The sequence below is a fragment of the Odocoileus virginianus genome, chromosome 5 (genome assembly GCF_023699985.2).
Source record: "Odocoileus virginianus isolate 20LAN1187 ecotype Illinois chromosome 5, Ovbor_1.2, whole genome shotgun sequence".
NCBI classification, from domain to species: Eukaryota; Metazoa; Chordata; class Mammalia; order Artiodactyla; family Cervidae; genus Odocoileus; species Odocoileus virginianus.
The window spans coordinates 5,582,471-5,602,440 of NC_069678.1; the positions used below are offsets into that span (position 1 = coordinate 5,582,471).

Sequence of the window (19,970 nt, forward strand, 5' to 3'; positions counted from 1 at the left end):
TAGGTTTTCCCATAAAACTTACAAGTATACACTGATGATGCCAGCAGGTCCTGTCTACTTAAAAAACTTCAGTGACATGCACTTAAGACACCGGTAATAAGCTGACTGCTGGCCCCCAAAGATATTCACATGCTAATCAGAACCTGTGAATGCTACCTTTTATGGCAAAAGGGACTTTGCAGATAAGGATCTTGAAATGGAGAGATGAGTTGGAATTATCTGGGAGGGCCTGATGTAGCCACAGAGGTACTAATAAGAAGAGGGCAGAACAGAGCAAGTAGAAGGCCATGTTAGACAACAGGAGCAGAGACTGGGGTGCTGTGGCCAGGTCTAAGGAATGCTGCGGCCAGGCCTAAGGAAGGCTGCACTGTCTAGAAGTTGCAGGAGACAAAGGAACGGATTTCCCCCTGAAAACGCAGGGGGAAAAACAGCCCTGCTGACATCTTCATTTTAACCCCTTAAAATTCACTTTGTCATCTGACTCCCAAACATGTAAAAGAATAAATCTGTGTTGTCTAAAGTTTGTGATATTTTGTTACAGCAGCTATCGGAAACTAATACAGCATCCAATTACTTATGTAAACTAAAAAGGATCTTGGAGGCTTCCCTGCTGGCTCAGTGGTCAAGAATCTGCTGGCCAGTGCAGGAGATACCAGTTCCATCCCTGATTTGGGAAGATTCCACATGCCATGGAGCCAACTAGCCCGTGGGCCACAACTAATGAGCCTGTCCTCTAGAGTTGGGGAGCTGTAACTACTGAGGCTATGTGCTGCCACTACTGAAGCCTGTGTGCCCGAGACCCTACACTCCCATCAAGAGAAGCCACTACAATGAGAGGCTCGGGCATTGCAGCTAGAATGTAGCACCTGCTCGCCACAACCAGAGAAAAGTCCATGCAGTGACAAAGACCCAGCACAGACAAATAAATAAATAAATTTTTTTAAAGGAGTCTTATGGGAATCTTTATGGAAAAGTTAGTTTGATTGACATTTCCTAACCACCAGTGTATTCTGCTGCTATTCTACCTGTAGAAGCAAAATACTCTTTGTCTTCTCTCTTGGTTATAGTACACATTCAGAGAAAACTACAGTGGAAAACATAATGATAATACATAGCATGGGAAGAATTTTATTTGAAAGTGAATCGCTGCTTTACAGTCCCTCCTCTGTTACATTCACACACATATAACTGGATCCTGCTACACAACTAAATGGATGCATGCCACCTGCTATAGCAAATAGGAACACAAACATCCTATACATGGTGAAATGTTTCCCAGTACTGAACAGTTTACCTCTGTGGACCCAGTCCTCAACCTGTGCTGGGCCTAGGAGGCTGACCTGTGCAGACTGTACCAAAGGGCTTCCTTCTGCATACTGCCTTCTCTTCTGTGGTTTCTGGAAGCTCTGCCCACATACTGGTAAATCATTCATTTATTATTAAATTCACCTCCAAGTTGAGTGTGCATCTTTACCTATCTTACACAATCATTTCACCCAGTTATATTTTGAAGCAAAGCAATTCCATCAGAATCTAGTCTATTCAAAATCAATTGTTCTGCAAGGTCCAGACTGGAGTTATTTTAATACTCATTTGGCTACATCTGTCCCTGATGTTTTTCAATAAATAACTAATCTCTTCTAAGATTTATATTACAGAGCTGTAGGGTCTCGGTTGAGAAGTGGTCTAAATGTTTTCACAGATGCAAAGCTCTTTTCCAAGAGAAATTCAGATGTAGAGGGAAGGGGGATAACTCTTCATTTGGGTAGGGATAATGGTGAGACTTGTATTTCTGCAACAGAACAATAACAGTCTTGACTGTAAAGTATGGCCTAAAAAGCATTTGGATCTCCTTAACAGGCAAATACTCCTGTCACTCACTAAAGAATTTAACCATGAAATAACTTTGATCTAGAAAAGATTAGCTAACATTTGATTCAACACTGAACATCCATCCACCTCAGTGCATGGAAGTCCCAGGTTTAATTCCATTTCCTGAATATAAAATGGTATCCATACATTTCCCTACTGAAGGTATTTAATTTCATTGTTTCATTACAACTATAGTGGACATCTCTGTACATGTCTGCTTGCAGACAAGCACACTAGGCCAGTACGAAGGTAAATATGAAAGGTATTATGTTTCACTTCTTGCAACTGCTTGCTTTCATTTGCTTATGAATTGTGAAATCATTTTTGTGTGTCTTCACCAATATTCATTTTAAGGTAAAATATCATAGCATAGAAAATACAATGCAATGCATCTAGTAATGGTATTATTGTATAAAAAATTATTGGCGATATGTATGTACATATGGATATGGATATGTAGGTTTGTGTACTATGCATGGCACAGTGTGAAACAATTTTCTTCAAAATATCTGAAAACTCTTCTAGGACATATTAATAGATATAGAAGTAGAATTTCTGTGTCACAGAACGTTTACATTTTTCAACCTCACTGGCTATTGACAATCAAGTTGGTAAGTAAATTTATACTTCTATCACAATGTAGAGAAATTCCTTCTTCTTTGTATCTTTAAAATGTTGTTTTAGAACTCTTCTTTTCTTCCAATCTAATGGATTTTTAATAACTTAACATTGTTTCAATTTGCATTTCTCTGATCCTCTAGTGAGGCTGTAAATTACCTAAAAATATATTTTATAAGCTTCCTCCTTATTTTTCTTTCTGATCGGCACTAATTCTTTCTACATTTTGGATACTGATCTTTGTCTTTTACAGAAGTTGCCAATATTCTTTTCCTAATCTATTGCTTTGCTTTTAATTTTGTGGTGTGTCTAGTCATATAGAAAGAAGTTTTAAATTTAGATGTAGTGAAACATATCAACCTATCTTCTTAAAAATGATTTGTGATTTTTACTTTCTGTCTGAAAACTCCATCTATCCCTCAAGGTCATAAGAACATTCTCCTGTATCATTTTATAATTTTTAAAAAAGTTTTGCCTTTTTCCATTAAGTTCTTCAACACACTTGGAACTTTTGTTATGGTGTGTAGAAAGGGTATAATTTTATCTTATTTTTTGATATGGAAACCCAACAGTTGCCACAACAATAATTGTTCAGTTTTTTTCCCCCACTGAGTTGTCATACCATCTTCAAAAAATGCCAAACCCGTTATATATCCTTTGTCTTGTTCTGAGATTTCTATTATGTTTTACTGATCTGCTTATCTATTGTTACACTCATACCATGGCTTCAAAAAGTTTTAATATCTGGGAAGTCAAGTCTCTTGCTTGCCTTATGTTTTGGGGATTGTTGAGTACTTTTGAATCTTTACTTTTCCTTAACCAGAGTTATTTTTCCAGGCTCTGTGTTAAAAAAAAAAAAAAATCTTATTACCGTTTTAATATGTGTTGCCCCTGGCTGTCAACACCTCTACTGAGACTGCCTCAGCAAAACCAACCATCTTTGTAGACTCCAGTAAGAAAAAAGGATCCACCACAAGTACAGCCTCCACCTCACTCCCACATTCCCAATTCCATCTGAATCTGAGTGACGGAAACTTCATTGCACCTAGAAGCCTAGCTGCAAAGGGTGTTTGGGAAATGTACATCTTTGCTTTAAAGCCTCTGCAGTACAAGAAGACAGAGAAGAACCATGGATTTTTATGGTCTAGTAGGTCATGAAACTGGTTTAGTGGATCACAAATGGCATTTTAAAAAACAAAATGGGACAGAATATAAGCTATCTTAAGAACAAACATGTTTCATGAAAGTTTGATATACATATTTTAATGTATTTTAAACATTTTCTAGTAGGTATTTGTAAGGTAAGAAGAAAGAGAAATAGAAACAGATTAGAAAGAGATGGAAGAAGAGGGATGAGAAAGAATCCATTTCTTATTGTGGTCATTATTAATAAAGTCTGAAGGCCAAAGTTCTGGGAAGGTGACAAGATCTTATGTCCCAATTAACCTTATGTACTACAATACCCCTTATCCTGCGAAGGAAGTTTCCTTTTATTCCTTGTCTGCTAGTAGCTTTTATTTTAAATAGGTGTTGAATTTTGTCAAGTAATCTTCATGTATCTATTGAGATGGGCTTCCCTGGTGGCTCAGATGGTAAGGAATCTACCTGCAATGTGGGAGACCTGGGTTCAATCCCTGGAATGGGAAAATTCCCTGGAGGAGGGCATGGCAACCCTCTCCAGTATTTGTGCCTGGAGAATCCCATGGACAGAGGAGCCTGGCGGGCTACAGTCTATGGGGTTGCAAAGAGTCGGACACAACTGAGCGACTAAGCACATCTATTGAGATAACCATAAGGTCTTTCCCTCTAATATACTACACAGATAAATTTTCTAACCAAGCCCTATCTTTGCATTTTTCTCCTAGATATATTTTTATAGTTATCTTCTGCATCCACCAGCTCCCTAAACTTGCTATAGCCCCTGTCCCACACACCACCCATAGTTTCTAGCATATTCTATATTTGCTCAATTTGTCAAAGATGCTACTGTATACACTCTGACATATTCTGTAAGGACAAAAGAAAAAGCCTATGTTTTACAATTCTCTATCATATTCACAAGAAGCCAAAAAAGCTGCATTTTATTTACTGAAAAAAATCCTTTATAGATGTCCAATTTAAGAACTAATGATCTAATAAAAAGTTGTAATGGAGGAGTCAGTTCTATTAGAAAGATGCATTTTAATTCTGGTTTAGTAGGGAGAATTATTGCAATGTTTTTGTTAAGAACATAAATCTATTAGAAGTATCTTTATCAATTTGACCTCTATAAAAATACTTGTCCAGATCACATTTACTTGGGCAGCGTCCCAGGAAAATTTATTTGCTTCTTACTTATTGTATTTGTGTTTATTTATTTATTTTTAGATACTAAAGAATGTCTGTTATCACTTGAAGTCAGCCAAATGACAAATACTGCATTTTCAATGGGCAGTGGTTTTTAACTCACTGATCAAAAAACTACAGCACAAAAAAAAAAGAAAAAAAAAAAACCCTATAGCAAAGTTTCTTTCAAGACATCTGTGTGGTGCTTAAGTTCTGGACGAGCTGTTGATAAGACCTTAGATCCTGGAAGCCCTGGGATTTCTCATGTGTCTTACATTTTTCTTGTTGCTTTTTTGGAGAGAAGAAATTTAATTTTGAATACAATAAAGACATTTAAAAGGAAACCTTTTACAAATCATCTGAGAAAACAACATGTTACCTATAAATTAAGAGTTTTCCAATAATTTAATCAACACAAATGTACTCATGTGCACAATCTCCACAATCACTATTTTTCAACAGTAAACAGCAAAAGGAAACAAAATTTGTTTTTACAAAAGGAAAATTATTAAACTTTGCCAAAAGACTGTCAGGAAAGAAACACTAAAGAAATTTAGTGACACATCTGACATGAGCAGCTGGTAGTCCAGCCTTAGCAACATGTATTCAAACTGTATTTCCGTCCCTCCCTTCTTCTATCCTAGAGTTGGAAGAAGAGAATTCCCAGGGACAGAACTAATGGAATCCTTATTTATCTAGTCAGAGGCAGAGGGAACCCCAGTGCCAACAAAAAAGATGGATTACCAGTTAGTCTTCAAAGAGAACAAAGCCACAGCACCAGCTGTCTCTGGGTATTGAGTCTATGAGTCACACATTTTTTTAACTTCTAATTTCCACATTTTTTTATAATGGGGTTATTACTCTTATAATGCAAAGAGGCTGACAACCAGCCAAGAATCACCTATATGTTAGCTTGTTGTTTTACGTTTAACTTCACAACAAAGAGCTTCTAAGTGTCCTTGTAAGTTCTTCCTTTCTTCTTCTCTTGATGGTGGGCAGGGTCTCCATCTTCCAGAGAAAGATGCCAAGATTCCACAGTTTGGGGGTTTGGGTCAGATTTGCCTGTGATGGATAAAAACGATACTGGCAGGAGTTCTACAACTTCCTTGATGGCTAGAAACAGCAATACATATTGTGTTCTGGGTACAGCGGAGAGAAATAAACAGTAGTAAAGATGCTTCCTATTTATAAAGAACCCCATACATAGGGCATGAAGGATATAAAACACTTTAACAAATACATAGGTACAGGCTAGTATACTAGAAACCAAGAGGTAAATGGAAGAAGACAGGAGAGGGTTGGAGCCAATTCGAGGTGAGTCCTCCAAGATTTCCAGAAACAGACACAGTGATGACTTCTATTTCTAATGAAATTTCTTTTTCTCCAACAGATTAGCAGAAATGGAAATTCTGAAAACACAGAAACGGTCCCAGTTGGGAAACTGACCTAAAGCAACGCTGTCCAAGCTTGTTGACTCCAAGATAACACTTCTTTTTTGAGATAACACTCGAGTTTCACAGGAAACACTTCCAGCACATGATTTGAGAAAACAGAGTATGACAGATTTTATTTGAAAGCCGGTAGTACTTAATGAAAACCAACATTTCCTAGGAAATTCCTGTGCCTTCCATTCTAGCTAAACTCAACAGGCTGGGGCTGACCTAGGACTAAATGAGTTCAAGTCCTTAAAGGTTGCCCAAGTCCCTCCTTGCACAACACTGAAGACAAAACAAACATAAAATTGTGAAAGATAATTTTCTTTTCTTCCTTATTAAAAATGGCATCTTTTTCCTCCCCTTTAAACATCCAAGGGCTCAACAGAAGGGCTCAACATGTCACTTTTTAACTGCCCTTGCCCTTTATAAAATGTCATCATTTATTGGGCATGTTTGGAAGTTTTGCTGGTACTAGAATCTGAGATGGAAATCTGAGTATCAAAACTCAGGGGTTGGAGGGGGTGCAGCCACACCTTGGACTCTGAACATTACTTTGGTGCAGCTGGATTTTTCTAGTGGGTCATCTGTCAGACTAACACAAGGAGCTGGGACCAATCACTGGACCAGGGACCAAGCTGAGGGCCCAGGTCACTTGGGCTAAAGCTGGAGGGCCTCAGGTCACACAAATGATTTCTCAATGCTTTTCTTCTGGCACAAAAATGAATGCAATGCTAACATCAACTTGCCTCCAAAGATTCCTGGTAAGGAGCAACCGCGAGAGGGGCAGATGTCAACTCTGGTACACAGATTCCATCTTAATGGTGAGAAGAAATTTTACATATTTGCCTTTAGGTCACAATGAAGTTGAAAAGCAACATAATCAAACTTCTAGAAACAACTGAGCTTACCACTCTGGAATGCAGAATTGAGCAATCTGGTCAAAGGTCATGATTCTGCACTATACCTCAATTGTAGGCAAATAATAGCTTTTCACTCAAGGCAGTGATGTCCTGTTCATGGAAATCTCTTCTCCAACTTCCTTGGTGCCTATAAAACAGCAGGCCACACTGAGTACCTTCTGTTTGTTCAAGCCTTTCTTTCCACAGCTCTCTGCAATTTCCCAGGAGCACCTGCCCTCGACAGAGGCACAGAAAATGATCCTCTGCTTCTGAGGAGGAACCTGGGGGCTCCTCACTTGATCATCTGAGTCTCTTCATCCGCATCATAAAACTCTTCCTCTTCGTCACTCTCACTTCCTAAAGGGCTCTCCTTGTCCACAGACTAAAGCAGGAGAGAAGAAAAGGGCAGGGAAATGGTGTCATGACATTTCTAAAATAAATTACTGTCTAGCATTCAACTGACAAAGGTACTCTGATGACACTTATTCCCCTAAGAATTAGTCCCTAAAGTGTTCTAAGAAAGCTAATGAATCATCTTTATTTCCCTGAAAATCAGCTGCAATTAGATTCCACCTTTGTTTTCCAGCATTTTTGCTGGTTCCATTACTCTAACCAGGTGGCTTTCCAGGTGGCTCAGTGGTAAAGAATTCGCCTGCCAATGTAGGAGATGCAGCTTGGATCCCTGGGCTGGGAAAATCCCCTGGAGAAGGAAATGGCAACCAACTCCAGTATTCTTGCCTGAGAAATCCCAGTATTCTTGCCTGAGAAACAGAGGAGCCTGGCAGGCTACAGCCCGTGGGGCTGCAAAGTCTGTGTGACTGAGCACACACACATTGCTCTAACCAGACATTCTTTCTTTTTATTCCCCCCAAAACTGTCATCATGTAGTAAACCAGAATGATTAAGGACAATTGTGTCATACCTGAGGGGGATCCAAGGTCTGCAAAGATAATGCTTCCTCCCCTAGCCTCCGATATGAGTATACTTGAAGGTCAGAAAATGTCTCCAGCAATGGGCTGTTAAGGGTTTCTGGCAATAATAAACTCAGGAGGCCTGAGGTCAGCCCTGTGGCTCCAAAGACAATGAAGGGTAAAGACCACTGCACAGACTTCTATGGGGGCAGAGAGTGGAATGAAAACAAACAAAAACTCAGTGTTAGTTTCCTAGCAGATGACATCAGCAGTCTCCTGACTGAGGACCTGCCCCGTTTACTGTCCAGGCCCTGCTCTCCCACTAGAATACACCACGCAGCCCTCCTCTTCCCACAGAGAATTGCCGGGGGAAACTACAGCCAGTCCTCAGGCACAGAGACAGATAAAAAGGGCAGATAAAAAGGACTTCTGGTGTCCAGCAGAAGCAGCAGACGGTCTTATGCTCAGGGTGGGGGCAATGCAGACACATGGCCAGGACGCATGCTGAGCCAGACACTCAGCTTCCACTTCAGGCGAGCGGCCTGTGACACGGGGATCTCCACGTGCAGGCAGCACTGCAAATGAACTTTTAAAGTTCCCAGCCCTGGAACTGGCCAAACAGTCTCACACACGAGTGCTGATTCCCTAGGCACCAGAACTGAGAGGCTCAGGGGTTAAAGGTGTAAACACCCTTAAATATTCAGGACTGATTTCCTTTAGGATGGACTGGTTGGATCTCCTTGCTGTTCAATGGACAAGAGTTTGAGTAAACTCCCGGAGTTGGGGATGGACAGGGAAGCCCGGCGTGCTGCAGTCCATGGGGTCACAAAGAGTCGGACACGACTGAGCGTCTGAACTGAACACCCTGAAAAGGAAGAGAAAAGCCTAGAGAAACCTACGCAGATGGTTTCGATATGCTAGTAGGCTGATCCAAAAGACATTCTCAGGAAAATTTATGTACAAACATATCATTTCAAAGATAACATCATGCTCCTTGCAGGACTTGGCGCCAGGAGATTCCTGAACTGATTATCATTCCTGAATTCCTGCATGGGAACCACCTAGTTTTGTCATCTCTGGTTTCGGCTTCCAAATTCTGTGGCTAGTTAGAATGTCTGCTCTGGTCATCTTTTCCTGATTTTTCAAAGGTGATGACATAATGGGGGAGGAGAGGGAGGCATGGGGAGGAGAAGAGGGGGACTCCCGCCCTCTGCATGCAAACACGAGTGACTGAACCAAGGGGAACACTCGCCTCTTCTCAACTTAGCGGGACTCAGGGGAAACACCATGTTGGGTTTTATAACGTTCTAGGACAGCCATCCAAAATTGGGTGTCTTTAATGATAAACACCTAATGTTGGACATATTTTGCAGAATGGAACTAGTAAGACCCGTAAGGAGGGTCTTGTGATCTAAAATTGAGTGTGAAACATGGAGAGATGTTTCAGGGAAGACTTAATTCTTACTTCATGTTGGATCTGTTTCTTTGACTTGGTTTTCATTGCTTTTGTCATTGTAATCATACATAATGGCCTGCCTCAGAGAACCTTGGGCTTCTCAGGTGGCGCTAGCCGTAAGGAACCTGCCTGCCAATGCAGGAGATGTAAGAGACACAGGTTCGATCCCTGAGTCGGGGAGATCCCCTGGAGAAGGAAATGGCTACTCACTCCAGTATTCTTGCCTGGAGAAATCTAAGGACAGAGAAGCCTGGCGGGCTACAGTCCACAGGCTCCCAAAGAGTCAGACAGGACTGAAGCGACTTAGCATGCACGCAGCACACAAAGAACCTTGCTCGAGGGTGAAAATGCCTTCACTTAACTCACAGAAAGATAATCTGACCCTGCCCACCTGTGAACTGCTGCAAGAAAGAAGAGATTAGCACATCCCATCTCCAGGCTGGCCATTCTGGGAGATATTTGCAAGATTAATGGCCTTTTTATTTTATTTCTTCATCTCCCCCAATTCTGTGTTTCATGAAAGAATCTAGCATTCAGACCCTGACAAGATGGTTCTATTGAGACATTAGCGGTTAATTGGCCTGTCACTCAGCAAGCAGAGAGAGCTTGGACTCAGTAACAGAGATACTCAGAAAAAGGAAGTGTATCCTGCTTCCTCAAGAAAAGAGAAGGCCACAATGGCACTTCAGAAATATCCTATTCTAGGGCATGGTGAATCGTAGCCTGAGTGATGAGTGGTTGTCTATAGAACAGGCTCACAGCCTCACATCAAACCTAGTCAAGTTTCAGCGAGTCTTGGCTGGGAAAGTCCTAGAGGAGACCAACAGAGACGTGCCCAGGGGGGATCCATGGGATCTTTCACAGAACATGGACATTTGAAGATGGGATGGAATTTACACTATTCATATCTCCCTTTCACACATTTCTCTTGTAACTTGCTTTTCCAAGTAGTATGCTGTGTTCTCCTCACTATTGAATACTGGGTACCAATGCCTAGCACATAAGGTTATGGTGAAGACTGCATGAGATGATGTATGTAGGAGGCTTAGCACAGAGCCCAGCACACAACAGAAACTTAGGAAATGCTCGCTAATCTGCTAACTTACAAACAGTGACAGGAAGGTTCAGGCTGGCATTAGCTGACTGCAATGAACACAGTCAATCCCTGGGAAGGGTCCATCTGCACTGACAGACCCTTAATCTAAAAGGCACAAGGTTCACATCTGCATCAGGCTGATCTTCAATGGCAGCTGTTTTCTGCCTCTTTCTACTCAAGAGCACAAACATTTTCAAAGCAGAGAATCAAGAAAAACAAAACTAGGGGGTACAAACCAACCAGTGAGGGGATGAAGGGAGCAATGATCCCACCAACTCGGGAGAACATGGAGCAAGTTCCAAGCCCAACATTCCTGTAAGGTATAAGAAAAAGAAAAAAAGAAAAATCAGTAAGTTCTAGGGGGACAATTTTAAGGCTCTAAGAGATAGTGGGCTCAGAATAACAAATCCCAAACTGGAAGTACAGGATATTATAAGCAATACTGCCCATTAGAACTTTCTATGATGCTGAAAATGTTCTGTAAGTTCCCTGTCCAACATGGAAGCCCCCAGACACATGTTCGATGCTCAACGTGAGTAAAAATGAGGAACTGAACTTTTAATTAATTTAAACTTACATAGCCACATGCAAGATTGGACAGTGCAGCTATAGAGGCTGGTGAAAAAGTAAGCATGTGAATATTTCTTGTTAAATGTTCTCATGTTTTAGGTCTCCTATTAGTTCAAATAGTCAAAGAAAAGCCAGGGCTTTATGGTCTGAAAAGTCTGTCCATTCTTTTAAACTCAACTAATTAGCTACAAAAGGATCAGGCATATAAATAGGAGTTGGCTGAACATATATTCTCAGGAAACCAAGAACACCTTGGTTACCTTGTTGGGAGTGTGGGTATCAAGGAGAGGGGAGAAAATGAAAATGATAATGATTACAAGCAGCGTGATCATACAGCACCCTGTTATCCCAGCTGAATTGTTAACAAGTCCACTTTCACTCTAAAAAGCGTCCCAGTTTGGAACCAAATGGCCATCCTAGTTTTATAGGCAATAGCCAGAGAAAGCAGTTTCTGGGAATAACCAGCGAATGACAAGCCAGTTGCAGACGATCTGATCTCTTACTGGGAAAAAGATAGACAGAACCATTGGGCTTCTTGCATGGATGAATGAAACAGAAGGATCCATTTGGAATGATCCTCAAAAAAGACTGGGAAAATGCTAAACGGGGAACCAAGACCCAGCACACAGAGCCAGTTCTGCAAAGACTAAGCTGCATCTCTTCCCTTCAAATTAGGTTTGGTTTCTTGTTTTCAAACTTATTTTATGAGGGGAAACTTGGAAAGAAATATGTTGAGGCTTTTCTCGGTTTGTTTTTGAATATGTTATTTTTGATATAAGCACGTCCTTCTCATTAAAAATTACTTTTAACATGTAAGTATAATATTCACTTATAACTATAAAGGATTATCTTTTTTGAAATATGTATATTTTGTGCTGAAATACAGACTCTATGATAACAGGGACCTTGCTCTCTGGTCCACTGTGTGCCTGACACAGGAGGAGGGGTGTCTGAGTAACTCAAGTGACTGAAATAAAAGCAACATACGAGCACCATTTGGGCGATGGGATACCCTTAGTGCAGGGTCATTCTCTCACAAGATGGACAGGGGATTCAGCCAAAGGTAAAGCAACCTTTTCCTCAGCTAATAGGGCAAGACTGAGGCTCCACAGGCCCTGGGTTCATGATTGCTTACTGTGTTGCTGCTGGCCCACACTGGGTGTGCTCTAGAAGTGAGGACCACGCCTCTGTCAATGCAAAAATCTACAACAAAATGCAGGAAATGGGAAGAGGAGGCTGAGTGCAAGGCATACCTGATGACTGTGGGGTATAGCTCCGAGGTGTAGATATACACAATGTTGAAGGCAGCGCTGATGGTCAGCTTCCCCAGCAGGGACAAGGAATGGCTGTTCACCACGGCAAACACACCTGTGTCTGAGAAAGACACGGGCCACACCTGTGAGGTCCTCAGGAGAAAACTCCCTCTGAACGATATACTTAATTCTGAAGGAGTAAGAGACGTTCCTGGTGATCTCAAGCAGCAAAGAGGTCACACATGCAAGAGGCTCAGTCATCACAAACAGCACACACGAAATTTCTCAGCATTTTGGCCAGCCCCAGGAAATCTTCCACAGTGGCTATCATGATGGGTGATTAAACCTGCACAACCTAAATGTCCATTGACAGATGAATGGATAAAGAAGATGTGTGTGTGTGTGTATTTACATATACAATGGAATATTAATTTGTTGTAAAAAAATGCCTTTGCAGCAATATGGGTGGGCCTAGAGACGATCATACTAAGTCAGACAAAGACAAATACCATATGATGTCACTTATATGTGGAATCTAAAATATGACACAAATGAACATACCTACGAAAGAAAAACAGACTCACATATATAGAGAACAGACTTGTGGTTTCCAAGGATGGGGTTGGGGGAGGGAAAAATTGGGAGTTTGGGACTGCGTCTGTGCTCAGTCTCTCAGCTGTGTTAGGGATTAGCATATGCAGACAATTATATAGAGGATGGATAAACAACAAGGTCCTACTCTGTAGCACAGGGAACTATATTCAATATCCTGTGATAAACCATAATGGAAAAGAATATGAAAAAGAATATATATGTATAACTGAGTCACTTTGCTATACAGCAGAAATTAACACAACATTGTAAATCAACTATATGTTAATTACATAAAAAAAAAACTGCACTCACTCCTGAACGACAGAGCTCCCTGAAAATGTCTGTACTGGAGTCAAGTAAGCTCCACAGAAGTCGTAAGTTCCACCTATCTACAGGTATTACCTGCCTCTCCTTTCTTCCCAACCTCATTCAACAATCAATGATGTAAAAGGCTGATCAGCATGACAAGCCCTGTACATGAGAGGAGTAAATTCCCCCAAATTCCTATCTTCAGTTTGTATTCCTTGGCATTCCACTGCAAAGGTAAGGAATAATCCCACTAAACTATTACCAGAAGATATTAATGTTCCTTAAAGAATAAGATTCTAAACATGGAACTACTTTTCATCCTTCTCCTCCCCAACTTCTTATTTGGATTACTAATCAATAATGATATTTGAGTTTCCTAATGTAACTTTTTTTTTAAACATAGAATGCAAAAATACAGTTTATACCAGTTCATTTCCCTATCAAAAATGCTATCAATTGTCCAGTGGTTCTTTCTTTTTATTAATACTATCTTCTCTGGGATCTTACAATGTAATTATTCTTCAAAAATATTTAACCTCTTCCCTTCGGCAACCCACTAGCCTCCACCTTCAAAATAACACTTTTCTCCTTCTACAAAAATACCAAAAGTTCTCATTGGCTCCACTGCACTTTTGCTCACTTCACAATCAAACATCTCCAATGAATGACTGACCCTCCCTTTCCTTAAATGCATCTGCCTTGTGACTCACTACAGTGTGGCTTCTAATACCATCCTCTCCTGAAACTCCTATTCTTGAAGGTCAACAGCAATGTCCTGATCACCAAAGTAATTGCTTCTCATTCTCCTTGACATTTCTGCGCAATAGAACATGCCTGTCCCTTCCTTGGGACTGCACACGTGGCTCATCAAAACCACTCTTCCCTTAAATAACTCATATGTAATATCCTCTCCTGCCCTTGACTTTCATGGTCCCTATTCCCCAACCCACACAACTGGAATGTTTCAGACACTCTTATAGTTGCTTACTTTTCCATTTTGCCTGCCCCACATATATTTTGACTTCTCTGAGGCTAAGGCTTTGTTTGTATCTGTTTCCCTCATGGCACCTCCCATAGTCTGATGCACAGGGGTGCTCACTAAATATTTAATAAGTGGATAAGTGTAAAGACTATGACAGGGATTAATTTAAGTGAAGAGCATCTGTGTTCATGCTCTCTCAACATCTGAAGAGGGAGGCACATAATACACCCCATTCCAAAATACAAGTTTCACATTCCCAGTTTGACTATGAAATAAATCTTCATCTACTTCAAAGATGGCGTTCTAAAGATGATGTGCTGAATGCAGTGGCCCAGACACTGCCAAACTCGACCATCTGGGGCCTGCTTCTCTTCTGCCAGGCTATTTGGAAGACTATGTCAGCGATTTTAAGTACTGAATATATTATTTCAAGCCATGAGGTGCTTGCTTCTGGAAAAAGAATCATGTTCAAGGTACAGGACTGGACTTTGATATCTAAGAAATTCAAGTAAACCAATAATGAGGGCAAATTAAATTCATCAGTAATTTTTCAGGAAACCAGGCGGGTCAGGAAGTGGTCTTGAGTGGCACTGAAGCAAACAGAAATGTGCACATTTGCTTGATTGCAAATGATCTTTGGGACTGTTTTCAACCCACACAGGATGGCGTCTTTCAGACCAGTGCTGGAGACACTCTACAACATCTTTAAAACAGGTTAGGGAGTTGTCATCCTGAAAATTAAATTCAAATAATATGTCTGTCGCAGAAGGCAACATCTAAATACCCACAAGATCCCGAGCTGGAAGACGTCTCCCTGGCAAGGTTCAGGACACTTTCAGCCATGGTCCATCTGGGGAGCCCGGCTCCAGCCACATACCCACAGAGTGCTCCCATCAGCCTGACACCTCATCTGCTGCTTGAAACTCACCCCCCCATGTTCCTGCCAGTGGAGTCTGCAGTGGCCACTTGAGTGTGGGGAAGATCACTTTCCCCAAGGTAGCCCATGTCAATTTGAGACAGCTCTGATTACTACAGAATGATTTCTTAGACTTTTCCCTGTGGAGCTGCTGGGCTGTTGGTCATCATGAGTCAATGATGAGGTAGGCTTTGCAGCCACTGGGCTGGTTCCCTGGATTTCTGACCTTGGTTCTTTATCCGAAAATGAAATCATACATTATTGGCTATTTATGAATGTGACTGTTGAGAAAAAAAGAGTGTTTTAAAAGGAAAAATTAAGCTCAATTATCTTTGTGAGGGGAAAAAACAGAATTTTCAAAACATTTATATCCTTCAAAGTAATGAACTTAAAAGGCTTTAAGTTGATTCCAATGATGTAGCTACTAAGGATGTCATTTTCAGAACTAGTTATCTGAAGTTTTCTCAGAGTCAGTTGGGTCACCAGAATACATATCTCAGCATATTATAGTCACATTGCACTGACCCAAACAGTAAAAGTTCACCTTTATCATCCGCTTCATTCACTGGGTGATTACAGTAAATTTCTACGATTTGTGAATATGCTAAAAATCTATTTTGTGAATATATTAAAAATCTATCAGAGAGCTCCAATGCTTCTGAGATTCATCCACGACCCTGCATGTATCAGAAGGCTGTAGTTCCTCCCTTTGTTGTTGTTGAGTAATTCATTGTATGGATATAACACAATTGGTTTACCCATTCCTCAGTTAGGGCGCATTTGGGAACTATTATAGACTATGAACATTTTAATCAAAGTCCTTTGTGGATCTATGCTTCTGCTTCTACTGGGTATATAGGAAATCCTATACATTCACTCTTATGCCAATACCATACTTACTGTTTTTTTTTTTTTCTTTTTCTTGTTTTTAGGCCACATTCTGTGGTTTGTGGGATCTTAGTTCCCCAACCAGGGGTTGAACCCTGGCTACTGAAGAGAAAGTGCTAAATCTTAACCACTGGACCACCAGGGAATCCCCCATGTTGTCTTAATTAATACAAGTTTGTAATAAGTTTCAAAATCAGGTAGGATAAAATCCTCCAACTTAATTTTTCTTGATAAAAAATTATTTTGGATATAATTTTCATTTCCATAGCAATTTTAGTATTAACCTGTCAATATGTACCAACAAAAAGAAGCCTGATAAAAATTTTACTCGGATTCTGCTGAAGATAGATTGATGTAGGGAGAACTTGACATCTTACACAGTATTTCCTGATCCTTGAGTACAGTAAACTCTTCATTTATTTTATTATTACCATTACCACCAATTCATTTATTTAGTCTTCTGTAATTTCTCTCAATGTTTTATATTTTATAGTTTTATATAGGTCTTACACAAATTTTAAAAATTTTATTCCTAAATATTTAATATTTTTATTTTTTCAAAATGGCATTGTTTTGTTTCAATTTTTTGTTTATTGCTGCTGCTAAGTTGCTTCAATCGTGTCCGACTCTGCGACGCCATAGACGGCAGCCTACCAGGCTCCCCCGTCCCCGGGATTCTCCAGGCAAGAACACTGGAGTGGGTTGCCATTTCCTTCTCCAATGCATGAAAGTGAAAAGTGAAAGTGAAGTCGTTCAGTCGTGTCTGACTCTTAGCGACCCCATGGACTGCAGCCTACCAGGCTCCTCCGTCCATGGGATTTTCCAGGCAAGAGTACTGGAGTGGGGTGCCATTGCCTTCTCCGTGTTTACTGCTAATATACAGAAATAAAACTGCACCAAAGACTGCTAAATTCATTTATTTATTCTAATAGATTTTTTTTCTAGGATTTTCTATGAAAACAATCATGTAGTCTTATGAATAAAGACAATTTTACTTCTTTCTTTTCAATTTGAATCCCCCTAATTTCTTTTTAATTGCCTCACTGTATTCACTAGCAATTTCCGTAATTTCAGTAAAATGCTCCAGAGAAGTGGCAATCCTTGCCTTGTTCCCTGACCTTAGGGAACAATAACTTAACTTTTTACCATTAAGTGTGATGTTAACTATAGGTTTTATCAGGCTAAGGAAACTTCTAGATTCTGTGAGGTTTTTTTTCCCTTGCATTTGCACCATACTATTGTCTTTTGATTCATGTTTTAAAATCTTTAATTGGAGGATAATTGCTTTACAATGCTATGTTGGTTCCTGTCTTACATCAACATAAATCAGCCATAGTATACATATGGCCCTTCCCTCCTGAGCCTCTCTCCCACGCCCCCATCCCACCCCATCCCACCCTTCTAGGTTGATTGCCACAGAGCACCATGTTGAGCTCCCTGCCTCATATGGCCAATTTCCACTCCAGTACTCTTGCCTGGAGAATCCCCAAGGACAGTGGAGCCTGGCAGGCTACAGTCCATGGGGTGGCAAAGAGTCGGACATGACTGAGCACCTAAGCACAGCCCAGCACCTTTTTACATGCGGTAATGTATACATGTCAATGCTACCCTCTCAGTATGTGCCACCCTCTCTTTCCCCTGCTATGTCCGCAAGTCTGTTCTCTATGTTTGTGTCTCTTGCCGCCCTCAAATAGGTTCATCAGTACCATTTTTTCTAGATTACACATATAAGCATTAATATATGATGTTTTTTTCTCTTTTTGACTTACTTTATTCTGTATGACAGGATCTAGTTACATCCACCTCACTAGAACTGACTCAAATTTGTCCCATCTTATGGCTGAGTAATATTCCATTTATGTATGTACCACAACTTCTTTATCCATTCATTTGTTGATGGACATCTAGGTTGCTTTCATGTCCTGGCTACTGTAAATAGTGCTGCAGTGAACACTAGACCTGGAGGAAGCACAAGCTGGAATCAGGACTGCTGGGAGAAATATCAATAACCTCAGATATGCAGATGACACCACCCTTATGGCAGAAAGTGAAGAAGAACTAAAGAGCCTCTTGATGAAAGTGAAAGAGGAGAGTGAAAAAGTTGGCTTAAAACTCAACATTCAGAAAACTAAGATCATGGCATCCGGTCCCATCACTTCATGGCAGATAGATGGGGAAACAGTGGCTGACTTTATTTTTCTGGGCTCCAAAATCACTGCAGATGGTGATTGCAGCCGTGAAATTAAAAGACGCTTACTCCTTGGAAGGAAAGTTATGACCAACCTAGATAGCAAATGAAAAAGCAGAGACATTACTTTGCCAACAAAGGTCCATCTAGTCAAGGCTACGGTTTTTCCAGCGGTCATGTATGGATGTGAGAGTTGGACTATAAAAAGGGCTGAGTGCCAAAGAATTGATGCTTTTGAACTATGGTGTTGGAGAAGACTCTTGAGAGTCCCTTGGACTGCAAGGAGATCCAATCAGTCCATCCTAAAGGAGATCAGTCCTGGGTGTTCATTGGAAGGACTGATGTTGAAGTTGAAACTCCAATACTTTGGCCACCTGATGCGAAGAGCTGACTCATTGGAAAAGACCCTGATGCTGGGAAAGATTGAGGGCAGGAGGAGAAGGGAAATGATGGAGGATGAGATGCTTGGATGGCATCACCGACTTTATGGACATGGGTTTGGGTGGACTCCGGGAGTTGGTGATGGACAGGGAGGCCTGGTGTGCTGTGGTTCATGGGGTCGCAAAGAGTCGGACATGACTGAGTGACTGGACTGAACTGAACTGAACACTAGGGTACATGTGTCTTTTAGAATTGTGGTTTTCTCAGGGTATATGTCCAGCAGTGGGATTGCTGGGTCATACGGTAGTTTTATTCCTAGTTTTTTAAAGAAATCTCCATACTGTTCTCCATTGTGGGTTTATCAATTAACATTCCCATCAACTATTCAAGAGGGTTTCCATTTGTCCACATCCTCTCCAGTATTTATTGTTTATAGATTTTTTTGATGATGGCCATTTTGACCAGTGTGAGGTGATACCTCATTGTAGTTCTGATTTGCATTTCTCTAATAGTAAATGATGTTGAGCATTTTTTTTAATGTATTTATGAGCCATCTGTATGACTTCTTTGGAGAAATGTCTGTTTAGGTCTTCTGCCCATTTTTTGATTGGGTTGTTTGTTTTTCTGATATTAAGCTGCATGAGCTGCTTGTACATTTTGGAGATTAATCCTTTGTCAGTTGCTTCATTTGCAATTATCTTTTCCCATTCTGAGAGCTGTCTTTTCATCTTGTTTATGGTTTCCTTTGTTGTACAAAGGCTTTTATGTTTAAGTAGGTCCCATTTGTTTATTTTTGTTTTTATTTCCATATTGTAAAGAATGGGTGTTGAAGTCTGACAAGTGCTTTTCCTACTTGCATTGAAAGGATCATATGGTTTGTTTTTCCTTTTGGTCTTTTAATATGGTGAATAACACTGATGAGCTTTTGAATGTTAAGCCAACACTGCATTTGTGGGATAAATCCTACTTGATCATAATGCATAACCCTTTTTATTCATTGCTGAATTGAATTTGCCAATATTTAGGTAATGATTCTCATTTCTATATTAATGAGAGATACTGATCTGTAGTTTTCTTACATCTTTGTTTGGTTTTAGTATTAGGGTAATTGCTGGCCTCACACACTGGGTTGGAAGAGTATTCTTTTTTTACTTTCTGAAAGAATGTGTAGAATTATCTCTTCCTTATGTGTTTCATAATTTACCAGTGTTTATAATTATGTGTTTCATAATTCCAGCCATCTGGGCCTGGAATTCTCTTTGTGGAAATGTTTTAA

At 40.4% G+C, this 19,970-nt stretch overlaps 2 protein-coding genes across 7 annotated transcripts in view; both read right to left on the reverse strand.

The window, feature by feature from the left end:
* Window positions 1-5,802, reverse strand: part of MAB21L3 (mab-21 like 3) — a 63,127-nt gene extending 57,325 nt beyond the window's left edge. For both annotated transcript variants that reach the window (XM_070467250.1, XM_070467248.1), the window contains exon 1: window positions 5,717-5,802. The gene's annotated coding sequence lies outside the window, so the exon portion shown is untranslated. The remainder of the gene's footprint in view (window positions 1-5,716) is intronic.
* Window positions 5,803-6,355: 553 nt separating this feature from the next.
* Window positions 6,356-19,970, reverse strand: part of SLC22A15 (solute carrier family 22 member 15) — a 98,409-nt gene continuing 84,794 nt past the window's right edge. Inside the window, exons 9-14 of one of the 5 annotated variants that reach the window (XR_011487636.1) lie at window positions 12,437-12,557; window positions 10,854-10,926; window positions 8,073-8,261; window positions 7,447-7,532; window positions 7,160-7,298; window positions 6,356-7,065 (exon numbers count right to left, since the gene is read on the reverse strand). Coding sequence is in view for 4 of the 5 variants with exons in the window: in XM_070467246.1 (XP_070323347.1) it covers window positions 7,217-7,298; window positions 7,447-7,532; window positions 8,073-8,261; window positions 10,854-10,926; window positions 12,437-12,557 (551 nt within the window). In the remaining variant the exon portion in view is untranslated. The other 4 variants (XM_070467246.1, XM_020891969.2, XM_020891980.2 and 1 more) reach the window with 4 other exon arrangements.